Raw genomic sequence first — 17,223 nt, 5'->3', positions numbered from 1 at the left:
AATGGGAACAAGTTACTCCTGGGGAGATACCGATTGGACATGAGAGGAAAATTTTTTACAGTGAGAACAATCGGCCATTGGAATAATCTCCTCAGGGAAGTGGTGGATTCCCCAACATTGGACACTTGTCTAGACCATGTGTTTGCCAAGATAGGTTGAACCAGATGATCCTTGAGGTCCCTTCCAACCTGTTATTCTATGATTCTATGATCTGGACCCTTTGTTTCTGCACTTAATAAGCACTACATTTTGACAACTGAATAACAAGCAAATAGAGCTAGACCGGTTTCTTAGGCCACAATCCTGCAATTAGTTCCACATGGATTAATCTCTGCACTAGTACAAAGCCTCACTGATGTTAATAAGGGTTTCTGAGGCTGCTATAAGAACTAGTCCTTATGCTATGCTATAAGGGCTTGATTATCTGGTCGACTACTGTCCAAGCAGTACAAAGTGGCCTAAGAGAGAATCAGGGCCTGAGTAGATGGCTGTTTGAATGAATATTATTGGTAGTGAGAGTAAGTTTCTGAAGCTCTATGTAAACATGTTGAGTCAAAAATTATTCCTTTTTTTTGTCCTAATGTGCTCTGCGCAGAATTACAGGGTTGCCCAGCACTGCAGTTTACAAAAAGAATTTCTGTGATGTGGAAAAAATGTGCCCTGGTAGTCTATTATGGTGAACTGGGTCGACGCTTGATAGTTACTAATTCTTCAGCCTTAATCTTAGCACTGCTATTAATTTATATGCAGTTTTTATATGCAGTTCATGATCAAGACTGAGAAGATAAAATACTGGAGCTGGCCTTTCTCAGTAAAAGTTTCAAGTTTCTGATTAATTCTGAAAATTGTAATGAAACAAAGCCTTGTGTGAAACGTGCTCCCACAACCTGTTGTGCAGGTTTCTGTCTACCCTTTGTAACAGAAAAGAACAAGTAATCTACATTATCAGAGCCTGACTTCTCAAATGATAAATGGTGTACCATTTCTGCATGGCAGGAAAGAGTAGATTCCTCAACAGAATCTGTTAGACTTCTTCTGGACGAAAATCAGTAGTGCTTGTTTAAGTTAAGGAGATGAATTCTGTACATGTGTATAGTCATATAACAGAACCACATTGCTGAACAATTAATACAGTTGATAACGAAGAAGCAAATCAGGCTAGACTTATAAAAAGATTTTTGAGCTGTACTTGTCACTGATATAGTCAAATTTATGGAAAACGTGGTTTTGCAGATAATCCTGATGACAATCGGAACAATCCTTGAACTAAATTATTTTACTGAATTTTTATACCAATGTAGATGTTCAAAATAAAACTCAATTTATATGAATACAGTGAAGAGAGGATTTAAAACTTGAAAGGAACAGAAGGCGAAAATAATTGACAGTGATAGGAATGGGATGGAAATGGCAAAAATGGCAGACATGATTTGGGATTGCTTATTCCTAAAACAGGAAGACACTGATGAATTGGCCTAGGGTTTTCATTTCTAGATGCTGCAGTACCAGAAAGGAAACAATAAAGTCTTCATATCAGGCTTTAAAAACTATGGGTACATCTGTAATTGCTAAGAAACATATAATCTTCTATATCAAATTTCTTAAATGGATTAACATCAAAGTGTGATGAAATGAGTATTAAAATCAAGGTCTGAAGCAGCAAGACAAAAAATAATTGAATCATAAAATAGTTTCGGTTGGTAGTCCTTCTCCACAGGGCTACTCTCAATCCCTTCATCCCCCAGCCTGTATTGATACTGGGGGTTGCCCTGACCCAGGTGCAGGACCTTGCACTTGGCCTTGTTGAACCTCATGAGGTTCACGTGGGCCCATTTCTCAAGCTTGTCCAGGTCCCTCTGGATGGTATCCCGTCCCTCAGGCGTGTCAACTGCACCACTCAGCTTGGTGTCATCTGCAAACTTGCTGAGGGTGCACTCGATCCCTCTGTCTATGTCATTGATGAAGATATTGAACAGTACTGGTCCCAATACAGCCCCCTGAGGGACACCACTCGTCACTGTTCTCCATCTGGACATTGAGCCATTGACCACTACCCTCTGGATGCGACCATCCAGCCAATTCCTTATCTACCAAACAGTCCACCCATCCAATCCATATCCTTCCAATTCAGAGAGAAGGATATTGTGGGGGACCATGTCAAAGGCCTTACAGAAGTCCAGATAGATGACATCCATAGCTCTTCCCTCATCCACTGATGTAGTTACTCCATCACAGAAGGCCACTAGGTTGGTCAGGCAGGACTTGCCCTTGGTGAAGCCATGCTGGCTGTCTCGAATCCCCTCCCTGTCCTCCATGTGCCTTAGCATAGCTTCTAGGAGGATCTGTTCCATGATCTTCCCAGGCACAGAGGTGAGGCTGACAGGTCGGTAGTTCCCAGGGTCCTCCTTTCTATCCTTTTTAAAAATGGGTGCAATGTTTCCCTTTTTCCAGTCCCCAGGGACTTCACCTGACTGCCATGACTTTTCAAATATCATGGAGAGTGCCTTGGCAACTACATCAGCCAATTCCCTCAGGAATAATACTTTTATGCTATTCAGTTTTTTAGGAATAGATTAGTTATGGAGCTGTTTATTCTTTTTTGTTTGGTTGTTTTTTTACAAAAAAAATTTGTAAAAAAAATTCTAGTGATCTACCAGGGTATCATCAACTTATATATCATTTCCTAAACTGAATTTGAAAATTAATTTTAAAATCTTCCATGGAGAAAATGAAGAAGTTCTTAACTGTATTACAAAATGCCTTAGTTTCACAATGATATAAAACTGTTTCACGATTCTTTGTGTTGCATAGATGAAATAAGTTGCACACCTACACATGGGTTTAAAACACCATATCAGTGTAAAAAAAAAAGAACCATAACTCTTAGAAGATGAGAGATGGGGCTTTACCCCCATCTAAGTGCTCATTCAAGAACTTTAGGGAAGTTTAAGTCTATCCTCGTCCTTGGCCTACTTAGAAGAATTAGATAAAAAAATTCAATAGAGAAGGATTGTTTTTTTCACTACTTCAAATAATTGATAATTTAAAGAGAATAAAGAAGCTCCTAAAATTGGCATGATGTTTTTAAGTGAACAATAGCAGCAGTTTTGTTAAACAAGTGAAGTCTCAATTTTTAAAATGAATCCTTATGAGCTTCTGTTCTCTGTTTTATTTCAGAAACACACAGGAATTAAGACCACACCATAATTTGGAGTTAATATTTTTTAAAATGTCCATGCCCTCTACTGTATTGTCATGCAGAAAGTAGAAAATGTAGCAGTTTTACTTTTTACTTGATCAAAAATAACTCAAGGACATTTCAAGAGAAAATTACTAGGTGGTATATTAATGACAGTGCAAGAGCTGCCTTTTCCATATTAGTGCTCGCCAGTTCAAACAGAACACACCAATAAGAGTTAAAACACTTCTGCTTTTTACCAGTAAATCTCAAAACACTGTTAAATGAGGTCCATATCAAAATCCTTTTCTTTAATAGATGAGGTAGAGACTTACTTTTTCTTTTCCAGCAGGAAATAGAGAGCTTCATAATAATTGGAAAAGATAATCTTAAACAAGGTAGAATGATGCACTAAAGTATCAGTTAGTAGTGCTGTTAATAGTGCTCTTTCAGGAAACCTTGTAACCAGCAAGCAAATAACATTTTGTTCTATAACAGAAATTGGGCTAGAGCCAGTAAAAGAATCGGGCTCCTACCAGTTTAATGGAACATTGTATATTTTTATTAGCTGCACAGTCATTTCATTCTTATGTTCCTGCAGAGCTCTGTAATGAATGCTTTTGTTCTTTGGGTCATTTGTTTCTGCTTGATTCGCTATTTTGTTCTGACACCTTTTCTTCTAACAATCAGTTTCAGATAAGGCCGCAACTATATTTAATTGAGACAAACAGGTAAATAACTTCTCTAGTGATAATAAATACTTCAAGTTGCCAACAAAATCACAATTGTTCTTAATCTCTTTCTTTGCTCACCACAAGAACCAGACTCACCAATTCACTTGCATGCTTTTGATTTTGATCTTAATTTTTTTTTTCATAATTTTATCTTGGATCTTCCCCCACCCTCACCCCCCCTTATACATCACCTGCTCTTTCCTTGCTTTCTGGTTTTCCTTATATTCTCTTTGAACCATTTTGATGAACCTAAATATGCCTATGCCAGAACTGTTTGTGTCATGGAACGTAACTCATGTGGCAGACTGTTAAAAGATTTTAAAGATTCTTTTTCATCCAGTGTTTTGCTGACACATGCAAGCAACCTGGACAGACTGAGAGGAAGGATTTCCCATTGTAGAAATCAAGACTGTGGCCATATCAGTTGTAAGTATTACTGGAATCCTTTATGTTTGATTTATCGTTCAGTGAATTCATTTGATAAGGAATTCAGGTTCATGACTAAAATTCATGGAATCGTGTTACCATCTTTTTAAAAAGATAGTGAGGATGCTTTCAGTCCCTAGCTGTTTGATTTTGTTAGTTGAGCCACTTCATCCCTAAAAATCTCAATATGACTAAATAGATGGAATCTTCCATCTATTTAGTTTAGATGGAATCTTCCATCTATTTAGTTTACTGGTCAACAGTCTCTTTTAACACATGAATTGCAAAAAGTGTTTTCAGTTGATTAAAAAGAGGTCTGATGTAAGCCTTTTCATTGCCTAGCTTTTTGTGCATTAAGCCATTTGAAAGATATAGTGGGTGGTCTGTGATTCTGAAAATGTTGTAGCATAGAGGATTAATTTAGGTGTAGCCTCCATATAGGTTATGATAACTCTCTTCTCACTGTTAGGCATTATTCAGAATGGCAGAATTTCCCTATCTTAAAGGACACAAAAATGGCAAAGGGAAACTGGCACCTGAAACAATACTTAATTACATAGTAAGTACCTGAGTCCAAATTGTGACCTTCAAAGTACCTCTAGATAAAAAAGCTTACTTGTGGAAAATCTATGAAGTTAATGGGCACTTCTCCATTTGTTTTGGAAGACCCCTCACTTCTCACTGTTCTGCTTGTCTTTTTCTCAGAATTGCCATGACTTAAACATCTATTTGCCTAATTCCATGCTAAGTCCTGGGGATTTAGAAACTGAGCACCTTTGACACACCCATGCAGAGAATCAACTGGATTTTGGATGCCCTGTGTTCCTGTTCTTGCTCCAAGGATTACTTCACAACCTGGTGCTCCCTGTTATAGATGAGTGTTTTAGCCATTAGGTAAAACATCATGCCATCTTTTGCTCTCTTGGCATATGTATTTGCCTTTAGAAGTCTTGCATTTCCTTCTGCCTGAGGATACAACTTTGAAAGGAATGGCAGAATTGCATCCTCCTGTAACTTGCCTTTTGAAAGGAAAAGTGAGCCAATTCCTCAAGCACTGCTGACACCATTCCTAAGGTGAGGGCTCTTGTGCTTCTGGATCTTCACTGGGTGAAAGTATCTGGCATGGTCCTGACTCACTCAGAAAGGAGTGGGAGTAGGCATGTAATCCTGTTTATTTTTTTTCTCCTGGCAAGTTTTAGGCAGTTACATGCTTAGTTCGTGGACTTCTGGGGTTACCCAGAACTGGGCTGTATTATGCTGAGAAGCAAATATATGACAAAATATGCTAAATCCCAAAGATGCTGATTTCTAATCTGAAGCTGAATGAAATACAAAATCTGAATGGAATGCACAGTAAATGAAAGTAATTGGGAGGATGGACAGAGGATATACACAACTAAAGTGACTGCATGGATTATTTTACACAGTTGCTGGTTCCAGAACATGGGATTTTTTTAACAAGGCATGAAAAAATAAAAAAGTCAATAATTATCTCTCAGCTGCTATTTATCCTGATTTAAAAGTCAATGCCACAGTACAAAGTATCAGAATGTCTGCATTTATATCTTACTTTTTTAGCAGTCTTATTAAAGTCTAGAAGATCTAATTTCTTTATTTACCTCTCTTTAATATTGGATTTCTTTCTATAGTTTTTTAAATGCACTTTATCTTGATTCACCTAAATATTTTATAAAACTATTTTTTCTTTGATATCTTAAAATCTTTGGAAACTTTTAGATGCCTGTTTTTTTTTAAGAAATTATGTGAGAAATTTAAGCCAGATGAATGAAAGTTTCAGGAATTCATAAACAACTGAACATGCTGTCTTCAGCTACACCTTCATTTTGGCCAACTTGAAGGCATTCCAGTGCAGATGCCAACTCATTCTAGCTTTACAGTAGCTAAGGTGCTAGTAAGAATCTAACAATGTTAAACATTTACTCAGCATACAAGTCATTGGCACCTTGCTTATGATTTTGTACTGCTTTGCAGTTACCATAGTGACTACAGTACATGCCTACTGAAAAGTGGAAAGGACTGGCAAGCCCCAATACTAGTTCATTTGCTACTGAAATGTCTTTTTAGTCCCCTTTGATGCTCATGCAAACACAAATTGTTTCTTGACAGGCTTTAAGATGACCACTTTTTCTGTTGTAACATATCTTTTGATTGCATGACTGATTTCATTTGCATTTTTGATTGCATATTCTACTAGCATTCAGGGAAATTTCTTGTAAAATCTCTTAGGAACCACGTAAACATCCTAAATATCTCATGTTGTTACTGTACTGCATTCCACCCATGATAGCCTTGAAATCTGCTTTATAAGAAGTGGTATTACATAAATAAATTTAAATTGAATTTCTAGAGAGAGTTTTGAAAAGCTCACCAGTGCCTACATTTTCACAAGCTGTATGAAGAGTGCAATTAATGTATGTTTCTCTGAATTGTTTTATGACCTCTCAGAAATGTTACTTTTCAGCACTACTTTGCAAGTCCACTGATTTTACAATTTAGAGCAAATAAGAAGGTAGTAAGGTTGTATTTAGCATATTTTGTACCTTTACTGTGTATATATGCACAGCTACTGTCTCCAGAATGCACAATTGTGATTCACAAAGTAGCCAACTGTATTGTTGTTACTCTATGCCATGTATGGCAGTTCAACATCCACTGCTGTTTCATTTCAGTAACATCAGAGTGTATGATAAGAAATTAAGACTGTGATAATTTTATTTTGAAAGTAACTGCTAAACTAGCATACTGTTTATATTTCACAGTCTGATTTTTATTACTGACTACTTAATAGCAGAATTAAAGTTCTTTGTATTTCCATACTTTTTCTTCTTTTGGGAAAGGATCATCTCCTTTCAATTTTTAATGCTACTCTGGACCTTATGGCGTCTATTTAAATTTTTTTCCCAAAATTATAAATATTTCTTAACTTCAAATAGAATTAAGGTTTTGCTTAGCAATGTTTTCAAGATATTACTTAGGAAGGTTTTGCCACTTAACTGTGGGTATTATCCAGGGTTCTGTCTACCTGTGTATCACAGACGTGTACCTCTTCAGAGTCATTTTAACTTATTGTTCAGACCAGCAGTGTGTTGGAATAGGAGAATCTGCTACTCTGCACAGCTTTTCACTGTTCAGATATTTTAGGTTGCGGAGGGTTTTTTTTTGTTTGGGTTTGGGCTTTTTTTTGCCTTCTGTATTATGAAGGAGCATTTGCAGGCTTTATTTAACTCTCTGCTTTTTCAGGGACATAGGGACATTGGTAATGACTTCATCTCTCCTGTCTTATAGAATCATAGAATCATAGAATCATTAAGGTTGGAAAAGACCCTTAAGATCATCGAGTCCAACTGTTAACCTAGCACTGCCAAGTCCACCACTAAACCATGTCCCTAAGCATCTCATCTACCCTTCTTTTAAATACCTCCAGGGATGGAGACTCAACCGCTTCCCTGGGCAGCCTGTTCCAATGCCTGACTACCCTTTCGGTGAAGAAGTTTTTCCTAATATCCAACCTAAACTTCCCCTGGCGCAGCTTGAGGCCGTTTCCTCTCATCCTATCGCTTGTTACTAGGGAGAAGAGACCGACCCCCACCTCACTACAACCTCCTTTCAGGTAGTTGTAGAGAGCAATAAGGTCTCCCCTCAGCCTCCTCTTCTCCAGGCTAAACAACCCCAGTTCCCTCAGCCGCTCCTCATAAGACTTGTTCTCTAGACCCTTCACCAACTTCGTTGCCCTTCTTTGGACACTCTCCAGCACCTCAATGTCCTTCTTGTAGTGAGGGGCCCAAAACTGAACACAGTACTCGAGGTGTGGCCTCACCAGTGCTGAGTACAGGGGCATTATCACCTCCCTGGTCCTGCTGGCCACACTATTCCTGATACAAGCCAGGATGCCATTGGCCTTGGCCACCTGGGCTGGCTCATGTTCAGGTGGCTGTCAACCAACACCCCCAGGTCCTTTTCTGCCAGGCAGCTCTCCAGCCACTCCTCCCCAAGCCTGTAGCGTTGCATGGGGTTGTTGTGACCCAAGTGCAGGACCCGGCACTTAGCCTTGTTGAATCTCATGCAGTTGGTCCCGGCCCAACGATCCAGCCTGTCCAGGTCCCTCTGTAGGGCCTTCCTGCCCTCCAGCAGATCGACACTTCCACCCAACTTGGTGTCATCTGCAAACTTCCTGAGGGTGCACTCAATCCCTTAATCCAAAACATCAATGAAGATATTAAACAGAACTGGCCCCAACACTGAGCCCTGGGGAACACCACTCGTGACCGGTCGCCAACTGGATTTGACCCCGTTAACCACCACTCTCTGGGCTCGGCCGTCCAGCCAGTTTTTAACCCAGCACAGAGTGCACTTATCCAAGCCATGAGCAGCCAGCTTCTCCAGGAGAATGCTGTGGGAGACAGTGTCAAAGGCCTTACTAAAGTCCAAGCAGACAACATCCACAGCCTTCCCCTCATCCACTAAGCGGGTCACCTTGTCATAGAAGGAGACCAGGTTAGTGAAGCAGGATCTCCCTTCCATAAACCCATGCTGGCTGAGCCTGATCCCCCGATTGTCCCGCACGTGCCGCGTAATGGCACTCAAGATGATTTGTTCCATGACCTTCCCCGGCACCGAGGTCAAGCTGACAGGCCTGTAGTTCCCTGGATCCTCCTTCTGGCCCTTCTTGTAGAGGGGCGCCACATTTGCTAGCTTCCAGTCATCTGGGACCTCCCCGGTTCACCAGGACTGCTGATAAATGATGGAGAGTGGCTTGGCAAGCTCCTCTGCCAGCTCCCTCAGTATCCTCGGGTGGATCCCATCTGGCCCCATGGACTTGTGAGCATCCAGGTGGAGGAGCAGGTCGGTGACTGCCACCTCTTTGACAACCGGGGCTTCATTCTGCATCCTATCTCCATCTCCCAGCTCAGGGGCCTGAAAACCCCCAGGATGACCAGTCTGACTATTAAAGACTGAGGCAAAGAAGGCATTAAGTACCTCAGCCTTCTCCTCATTCTTCGTGGCAAAGTTTCCCTCCGCATCCAACAAAGGAGGGAGATTCTCCCTGGCCCTTCTTTTGTCGCTGATATATTTGTAAAAACATTTTTTGTTATCTTTAACAGCGGTGGCCAGTTTAAGTTCTAGCTGGGCCTTCGCCTTTCTAATCTTCTCCCTGCATAACCTCACAACATCCTTGTAGTCCTCCTGAGTCACCTGCCCCTTCTTCCAAAGGCGGTAGGCTCTCCTTTTTTTCCTGAGTTCCAGCCAAAGCTCTCTGTTCAGCCAGGCCAGTCTTCTCCCCCGCCTGCTCGACTTGCGGCACATGGGGACAGCCTGCTCCTGTGCCTTTGAGACTTCCTCCTTGAATAACATCCAGCCTTCCTGGACTCCTTTGCCCTTCAGGACTGCCTCCCAAGGGACTCTGTTAACCAGGCTCCTAAACAATCCAAAGTCTGCCCTTCTGAAGTTCAGGGTAGTGGTTTTGCTGACCCCCCTCCTTACTTCTCCAAGAATCGAAAACTCTATCATTTCATGTCTTCTTCCTGTACTTTTAACTAGGGGTTTTTTTTATAAGGATGTTGGAAAGTTTTGGGATCCTATATACAGTGCATGTTGTTGTTGTAGAACAGAAGTTGTATGGGCCTATCTACATTTTACATCTATTGTGAGATTGCCTGCAAGTACAGAGGGCTGGGTTCCATGACACAGCCAGTCCTGCACTCCCTTCAGTGGACAGGTAGCCAGAAACCAGAACTGGATCCATCTCTGTCCCCCTTGAATGTCCCAGTGGACAACTGTGGCATATAACTTCAGCAGTGTAAAGAGGATTTTAGCTAACAATTTGGAGCTATGATGGCTTCTTAACTATGCAGAAATTGCTTTTTATAGTACTTGCTCCACAACCTCTCTCTACTTCACTGAGCCCATCAGTTAAAACAGTATTTCTCTGTGAACAGCTTCTCAGGATCTCTGCTCAGAAGCTCTGTGTGTCTCAGTCTTTCCTTCAGTACAAGTTCAGAATCCACAGGAGATTCTTTGGCATTTAGGAGTCCTGCCAGAGTAGTCTGGACTCCTGTGGCATTTTTGGAAAATGGGAGGTAAGTAGCAGAGAATGAAGACAGTCTGCTGAAGGAAGGGTATCTGAAAGGAAGGCATTTTGAGGACAGGATGATGAAGCTAAGTAGCGTGGGAGAGACGGCAGTGCCTGAGATTTTGCCAGTAATTTGGCTAGCACTTCAAAGTTTGTAAGACTTCCTGCAGATTTTCCATGACCCACCAGAACCCCTAGCCTACCTTAAATTGCTCCTGGTCATTGTGACACTCTGAATTCACCAATGGTCAGCTTCCCAAATTTGCCTCACATAATTGTTCTCATCTATTGGCTCTTGCCAAGATCCACTGCAAAAAAACTAATTTAATGTTTCTAGGCATGCCAGCAGAATCTGAAACACTTCATTGTAACTCACTTACTGACCATGCTTTTCTCAGTTTCTCAAAAGGCTTGAAAGCAGTTTAAATTTCACTAAAAATAGCAATAATGATGATAAGAATGATGTGTAGACAGATCCTAACTATGCAAAATGTGAAGTCAGAAGGACCTTTCTTGAGGTTTTTGGGAAATAGAGAATAGCGCGTAAGCAATTCTCAACATGAGTTATAACTTCTGGCATCTTTATAGTTAGGTTTTTAAAGATTAATTGCTTTTGTATTGCAGCAGCTAGTGAATTCAGTTTAGAATTCAGTTCAGAATCAGAGTAACAGCAGAAGTTAGGGTAAACAGCTATATTTCTCCTTATCATGTGAATGCCAGAAAATCTCTGCTCTGCCTGCAAAATATCAGTATGCAAAACAAACAAATGCATGTTGCAGCTACCCACTTCATAACAAAGTGCATGTTTCCACAGACACAAACTCATCTGACAAACTCAAGTGCCTGTTATAAACTACAGTCCTGAAACTGGGCTAAGACATATGATCCTATCCACTTAACCTCTGCCAGCATCAATCCTGATCAACAAAGAAGTTGGAAATTCTCTATTAAATAGGCTTTTTCATGTCAGTCCCTTGACAAGAGAGGCCTGAAATAAATGTTTCTGAAGAAATGTTGTACTCTTTAAAGCTAAAATTTTGCTTTTCCTGAGTTTAGTCTTTATGAAAATTGCTGGACCAACAACCCTAAAAACTGATGTCATCTGTCTGTTTAGATTACAGAGAGTATTAAGCATGGTTTCTTGTAAATGATTTAATCCTGACCCGAGTATAGTTTGGTTTCCACCTACATTCACATCCAAGCATCTCTGATGAGACAGCCAGCGGTGCTAACTGATGGGTTAATTTCGCAATGTTGATTACTGTCTGCTAGGAAAGGGATCAAGCCCACCATCTGATTTTCCACAGATCACCAAAAATCTGAGAGATGATAACAATTTAGTCCTTGCCAAACTAGACAGATGCAGTTCAACCACTGAGTGTTTTCCAAACTCTTTAGCCAACTCTTCCCTACTTCTTCCCTATTTCCACAACAGAAAAAAACTGTCAAAAACCAAGTTTTACCTTTTTATGAGCTACCAAGTGTGAACTTGTTGTTCTAATCATATATATAACATAAAATTGCAACACAAATAACAAATGTGAGAAAATTTTGAATATTCCATCATAGTAACGAGAAGACTTTTTTCCAGATATTATACCAGATATGTCTATAGGTTCACGAGCAGAATTTGAGCAGCTGGCTGATCCTAGGCTGTACATTTTCATCAGTTCTCCAACTTGTGTTCCAGCCTTACTGGCACTCTGCCATTGCTGTAGGTGGTAGTGGAGCTGTGGTCAGACGTTTGTCACTAGTCATCTAAAGCTAATTGAAACATGCAATAACAGTAAAAACACTTGTCCAGACTACATTTCTGTTCTCACATTGCCACATTTATGAGAGTCACATGAGGTAGATGACAGTGAAAAAATTGCAAGAGTGCTTTGGTCTTGTGCAGTATAGACAGGTGACAATCTAATAATTGCATTCCTTTGAGATTGGACAATGTTTCAAAACCTGCTTAGCTTGTTCTGCCTTCCCTGACCATTGTAGATGAAATGAATATTTACCCCTAATATTAACGTTTTTTTTGCATTGAACAAATTCTTATATAGTAATTAAAAGCACTTGTAATCAAATACTGTTGATATATATGAAAGAATGACATTTCTGTTATAGAAACAAAGTACTTTTTTTTACCCATATGAAAATTAATATAATTGTCTCCCAGAAAAAGACCATCAAACCTAAAATTAATTTAAAATAACCCTGCAGATGTGGTATCAAGCAACAATAATGGTAAAGCCCTAAAATTTTAATTCCCAAAAAAGTTGTAGAAACATAGTAAGTAGATTTATGCGGAACAGCATCATCAAGGACATTAGGGCCTACGTAGGTGTAGGATATATACTCCGATCTTTAAGTGCTAACATTTGGGTTTTGATTAGCAGATTCACAGTTTTATATTTTAAACTAATTAGAAAATAAAAATGAAAATAGTACATTAAAACCATAATGTTCTTGCTCACACTATAAGGAATGGTATTTCATGAAACATCTGGTGTCATTTAGAAAATTAATCTTAATTTAAAGGAAAATTACAAAAAGTGATCACATAATTATATAAAGGAAATTTTATTCAAAAAATTGTATGTTTTTCTCAGAAGATTCTCTTTCCAATGTAAATTCAAAATGTGTAGCTATATTTTAAATTAACATTTTGGTGCATTCCAAATCTAAATGCTGTTTGATGTTCTGGATTCCTCTCCATACACTCTAAAAAGGCATTTAATCAGGTGCTATCTTGCAGTCCTTTGAACATGTAGCATTTTCATTGTTGCCCCAATTGCATCTGAAAGATGCATGTGTAAGATTGTGAGCAACTGAGAGAACATAAGCTTGTACTTAGGTTTGATTGTTATGCATTTATCAAGGGAAAACTGAAAAGATTGAGGCTCTTTATATATACCTTTGCTTAGAAATGTCACCCTTTAATTTTAATTTCATTCACTGAGGACTTCTGTTTGTCATTGCAAGGTGTTAATTTTGGGTAGATTAGGTAAATAAAAGTTATATCCTGATCATTTTGCTGCAGCTGGTTTTGGTAGAAAAAGAGTTAATTGAGAACATTCAATTCAGTTATTGTACCTGATTCTTTAAGAGAAGAATCCATAAGACAGCTGATTTCTTTCACCAAAATTCTCCTTAGGAATACTAGAATAATTAAAATGGCTCTTCCCAAAACTTCAACATCCAGCTGTCAAAGCCAAAACTCTCGAAGTCAGAACATTCTTATCAGTGCAGAAGAATTTGGGATCTCATTTGTAATGCAAATCGCCCTGGCAAACTGTCATTGTCAAATGCAGTGGAGAACAGAATATTCCTATTGAACAAATTACTCACCAAGAATCACAGCAACAATGGTGAAGAGCACAAAGGCATTCCTCAATAAATAACTTTTAACATCATCCTTTGTTATGCTCTGCACTTTTTTTTTTGCCAAAAGTGTACGTTTCCGAACTCCTTGTTGAAAGCGTTCCATCCTACTACCAGTTTTTGGATCTTCTCTGTTACCTTTAGTCATCTATCTTGCAGAAAGTTTTCTCTTACAATTAACTTCGGTCAATATCCCTTCAGAAAAGTGGAAGACCCTTTTCCGTGGGAAGTACTGGAGAAACCTGTATGACAAGAAATATCAAATATTGCAATAAGATTTTAGAGGAATGATTAGCCATATGTTTACATGGAAGCAAATATTCTTCATGTTTCAGTACAATTTATATTATTTGTAATATCTAAGAAGTTGTTGATTGCAGTTTTTGATAAATAGCCTCAATGACCGTTAGAAGAACTCTATGAAAGAAGGATTATATGGACTGATCAGACATATGTCCTGTGTATTCAGAAATTAATCTGAATTTGATGTCATGCTGTAAAACCCAGGAGGATTTTTTTTTGCAGTTGCTAGAGATATACTAATGTAAAATTGGTACAATTCATAGAAGCATAAGGTGCTATAATATTTAAAAATATGTCAGGCTTGCTTTTCATCTGTTTAGCAGGCCCATGTTATCTGAAAAAAATTCTAGCTCACCTTTGCATTAACCATTGGAGAGAAATATTTTGCTTGAACTGGAAAGTTTAAAATGTTCTGCATTTCAGATGTTTTTAAATGGTTGAATGCATTGGCTGAATTCCTCCTTTTCACATGGCAAAACACAGCAGGAATAGTTTATTTATCCCTCAACCACTATTCAGAAGATTTCTCTTTGACAATTTTATGTTGATAACGTTCATCTTTGAAGTCTAAATTATTCAGAGCACATCTGTAAAACATCAGAAGTTATATCCCACTTAACTTGTCACTTCAAACTGTAATACAAGTTCACATTGCAAAGTAATGCTTAGCTTGGTCTGACAGCAATTATGAGGATATAATCTGATTTTAAGAAATCACGCACTGAATCAACCTTAAAATGTTTTAATATTAAAAATCCTTCATTAGGACATTATTTTTCATTTTAAAATGAATTTTTTGTGGCTGCTTGGTATGAATTTATTTAATAATAGAATCTGTACAAAGGTGTTTTCCAGACTGAGAATCCTGTTTTCTGAAGTGTTATTTAATACACCAGCATGTTTTTATGAAGAAATTAGAAATTCATAAATGGATAGAGTTAGTTGCTTCCACTGAAATCACTCTCCGTTTATATACAGTCCAACTCTAACATCTTACTTTTAATAAATCTAGTGCCTAAATACCTTTTTTTAGGAAGGGCTTAAAATATAAATACATAAGGTTTTCAAACAGCATGTTTTAGAGGAAATATCATGTTGTAAGAAATTTATTTTGATGGGATTTGATCACTGCTTTTACCATATGTTTGAAGATTGGCACTTTAGTGCAATATTCTCTCTGAATTTTAACAGAATGATATGTGCTTTGCTTCTTTAGAGAGTGAAAGCATTCTTAGACTAGCATTCTTAGCTAGATATTTAAATTAGTAAGTATTCTAGCTTGGACACAACTACTATGTGCAAGAAGAATTTTTTTCAGAACAATTAATTTTCAGTATTTTGTAAAAAACCAGATTCATTCACAGTGCTTTTTCTTTCCAAGATCATTAATGCAGCTAATCTGTCCTTTATAACTTGCATTAAGATCAAGAAAGAACATGGGTACAGTCAAAAAGATCATTACATTAAGTAACATACAAAGGAAGAGAGTGAAAAATTAAGACTCTCCACTCAAAACACCAAGTGAAATGATCGGCTCACCTTTTCAGATCTTCAGTACTCTAAGAACACGGTGGTGGCAGTTAAGGTAGGGATTTCCCAGCAAATACAACAGAGCTGCAAAGTTGAGCGAGCGGGAGACAGAGAAAACTAACAATCTGCATATGCTCTGGAATACAGCAATTTACTATCACAGTAACTTAAGGAAAGGGGAGGAGACACATCAGAAGAGAGGGGAAAGCTGAGCTTCTGGAATATTGATTAGTCTTGACACAGTGAAAGCAAGGTCACTTTCTTTGTTTTTCCTTTTAGACCACTTTCACGCTTTGTCAGTTCAGCTTCATTAGAAATGCAAAATCAGAACCCAGGAAGAATTGAAGGATGGTGCACACACACACAGAACAGGGGAGACTGGAACACTTCTTCATTAGATATTCCAGACTGTAAATCTGAAAAGGCTAAACATAATTATATAACACTATTCCTGTGCTTTTTAAAATAAATGGTAAAATATGTGAGCATGCTAGGTTGTTCTAAAGAGACATGATGTGAGTCTATCAAGTACTTCCTAATTCTTAAAGACAGTTATTCATGAACTACTCTTCCCAGGGTGGGGAACCAGACATATCTTTCAGAAGCAACTGGAGCATTATCAAGAAGAGAGAAAAACATAATCAGTTGTAATTCTTCGTATGTTTCTTGTAGATATTCAAAACACATGATGAGACTTGCCTCTTGTTTAGCAATTTAAACTCACTGGTACTAAGCCCCATTCAGCCTGTTTCAATAGCATGGAATGAATGATGAAGGGAAAAGCATAAAACATCCACTTTTGAGAAATAAGTGGCCTTCAGTTTTTTTAGCATTTAAAAGTTTGCACTATTTGAAAAGATATTTGCAGAGAGAGTCAGGGGAATTCCCAAAGACCTTCTTTCACTTTTTAGAGGAACATTTTTGTTTTAAATTTTGGTAAAGTTAGTTTAAAATATTCAATAATTATATTTCAGTGCATCTTTCATGAGATTTTTAAGTGCATTTTCTTATAAGATGAAGAAATATTGTAAATGGAAATTTATATAAATGTATGCTAAGCATATAATTAAGAAGTTTTTTTATAGATGATGTGGCTTTTAATGTTTTTTCCTGCAAAACCTTTTTAAGTATACAAAAATAATCTTACATACTAGACACACAAAAAGTAGTTAGGTACTAAATAAAATTAAGAGCAGTGTTACTTCCATGCAGTCACAGTAATGGTTTTGCTAAAGTGTTTTCTAATTTAAATGTGTTTCAAATAACATTGTATAATGTAGAGAAAAATAATCTTACAGTATAATGCAAACTTGCTCATGATTAAGGTAGGTTTGCATTTGGACTGAGAACCACAGAATCTTGATCTTGGGTATCTAACTCAAGAAAGTAAGTAAACATCTGAATTAACTTATTTATTATTCATTTACTTAAAAAAGCAAGAAAAATTGTTGACCGCTTGTGTTGCAATGTCTATCTCATTCTTATTTTTCATGGTGCAGTTTTTAAATACTTTCATCATTTTGCCTGGAGATGGGAATTGACCTTTTAACTGACCTTTGGCCTTTAGTGATCTGCTTGTTTGATGT

At 38.1% G+C, this 17,223-nt stretch overlaps 1 protein-coding gene across 4 annotated transcripts in view; it reads right to left on the bottom strand.

Annotated features, from left to right (window-relative positions):
• LOC309602043 (excitatory amino acid transporter 1-like) overlaps positions 1 to 13,952 on the bottom strand; it is a gene marked incomplete at both ends in the record, with an annotated part of 97,801 nt that extends 83,849 nt beyond the window's left edge. For all 4 annotated transcript variants that reach the window (XM_082335332.1, XM_082335333.1, XM_082335335.1 and 1 more), the window contains one exon: positions 13,772 to 13,952. In XM_082335332.1, coding sequence (XP_082191458.1) covers positions 13,772 to 13,952 — 181 coding nt within the window. The remainder of the gene's footprint in view (positions 1 to 13,771) is intronic.
• Between the last annotated feature and the right edge of the window lie 3,271 nt (positions 13,953 to 17,223).

This window comes from Platalea leucorodia, assembly GCF_965183815.1.
Source record: "Platalea leucorodia genome assembly, chromosome: W".
NCBI classification, from domain to species: domain Eukaryota; kingdom Metazoa; phylum Chordata; class Aves; order Pelecaniformes; family Threskiornithidae; genus Platalea; species Platalea leucorodia.
Note: the sequence above shows the minus strand (reverse complement) of the source record. Positions and strands in the feature narration are given on the sequence as shown.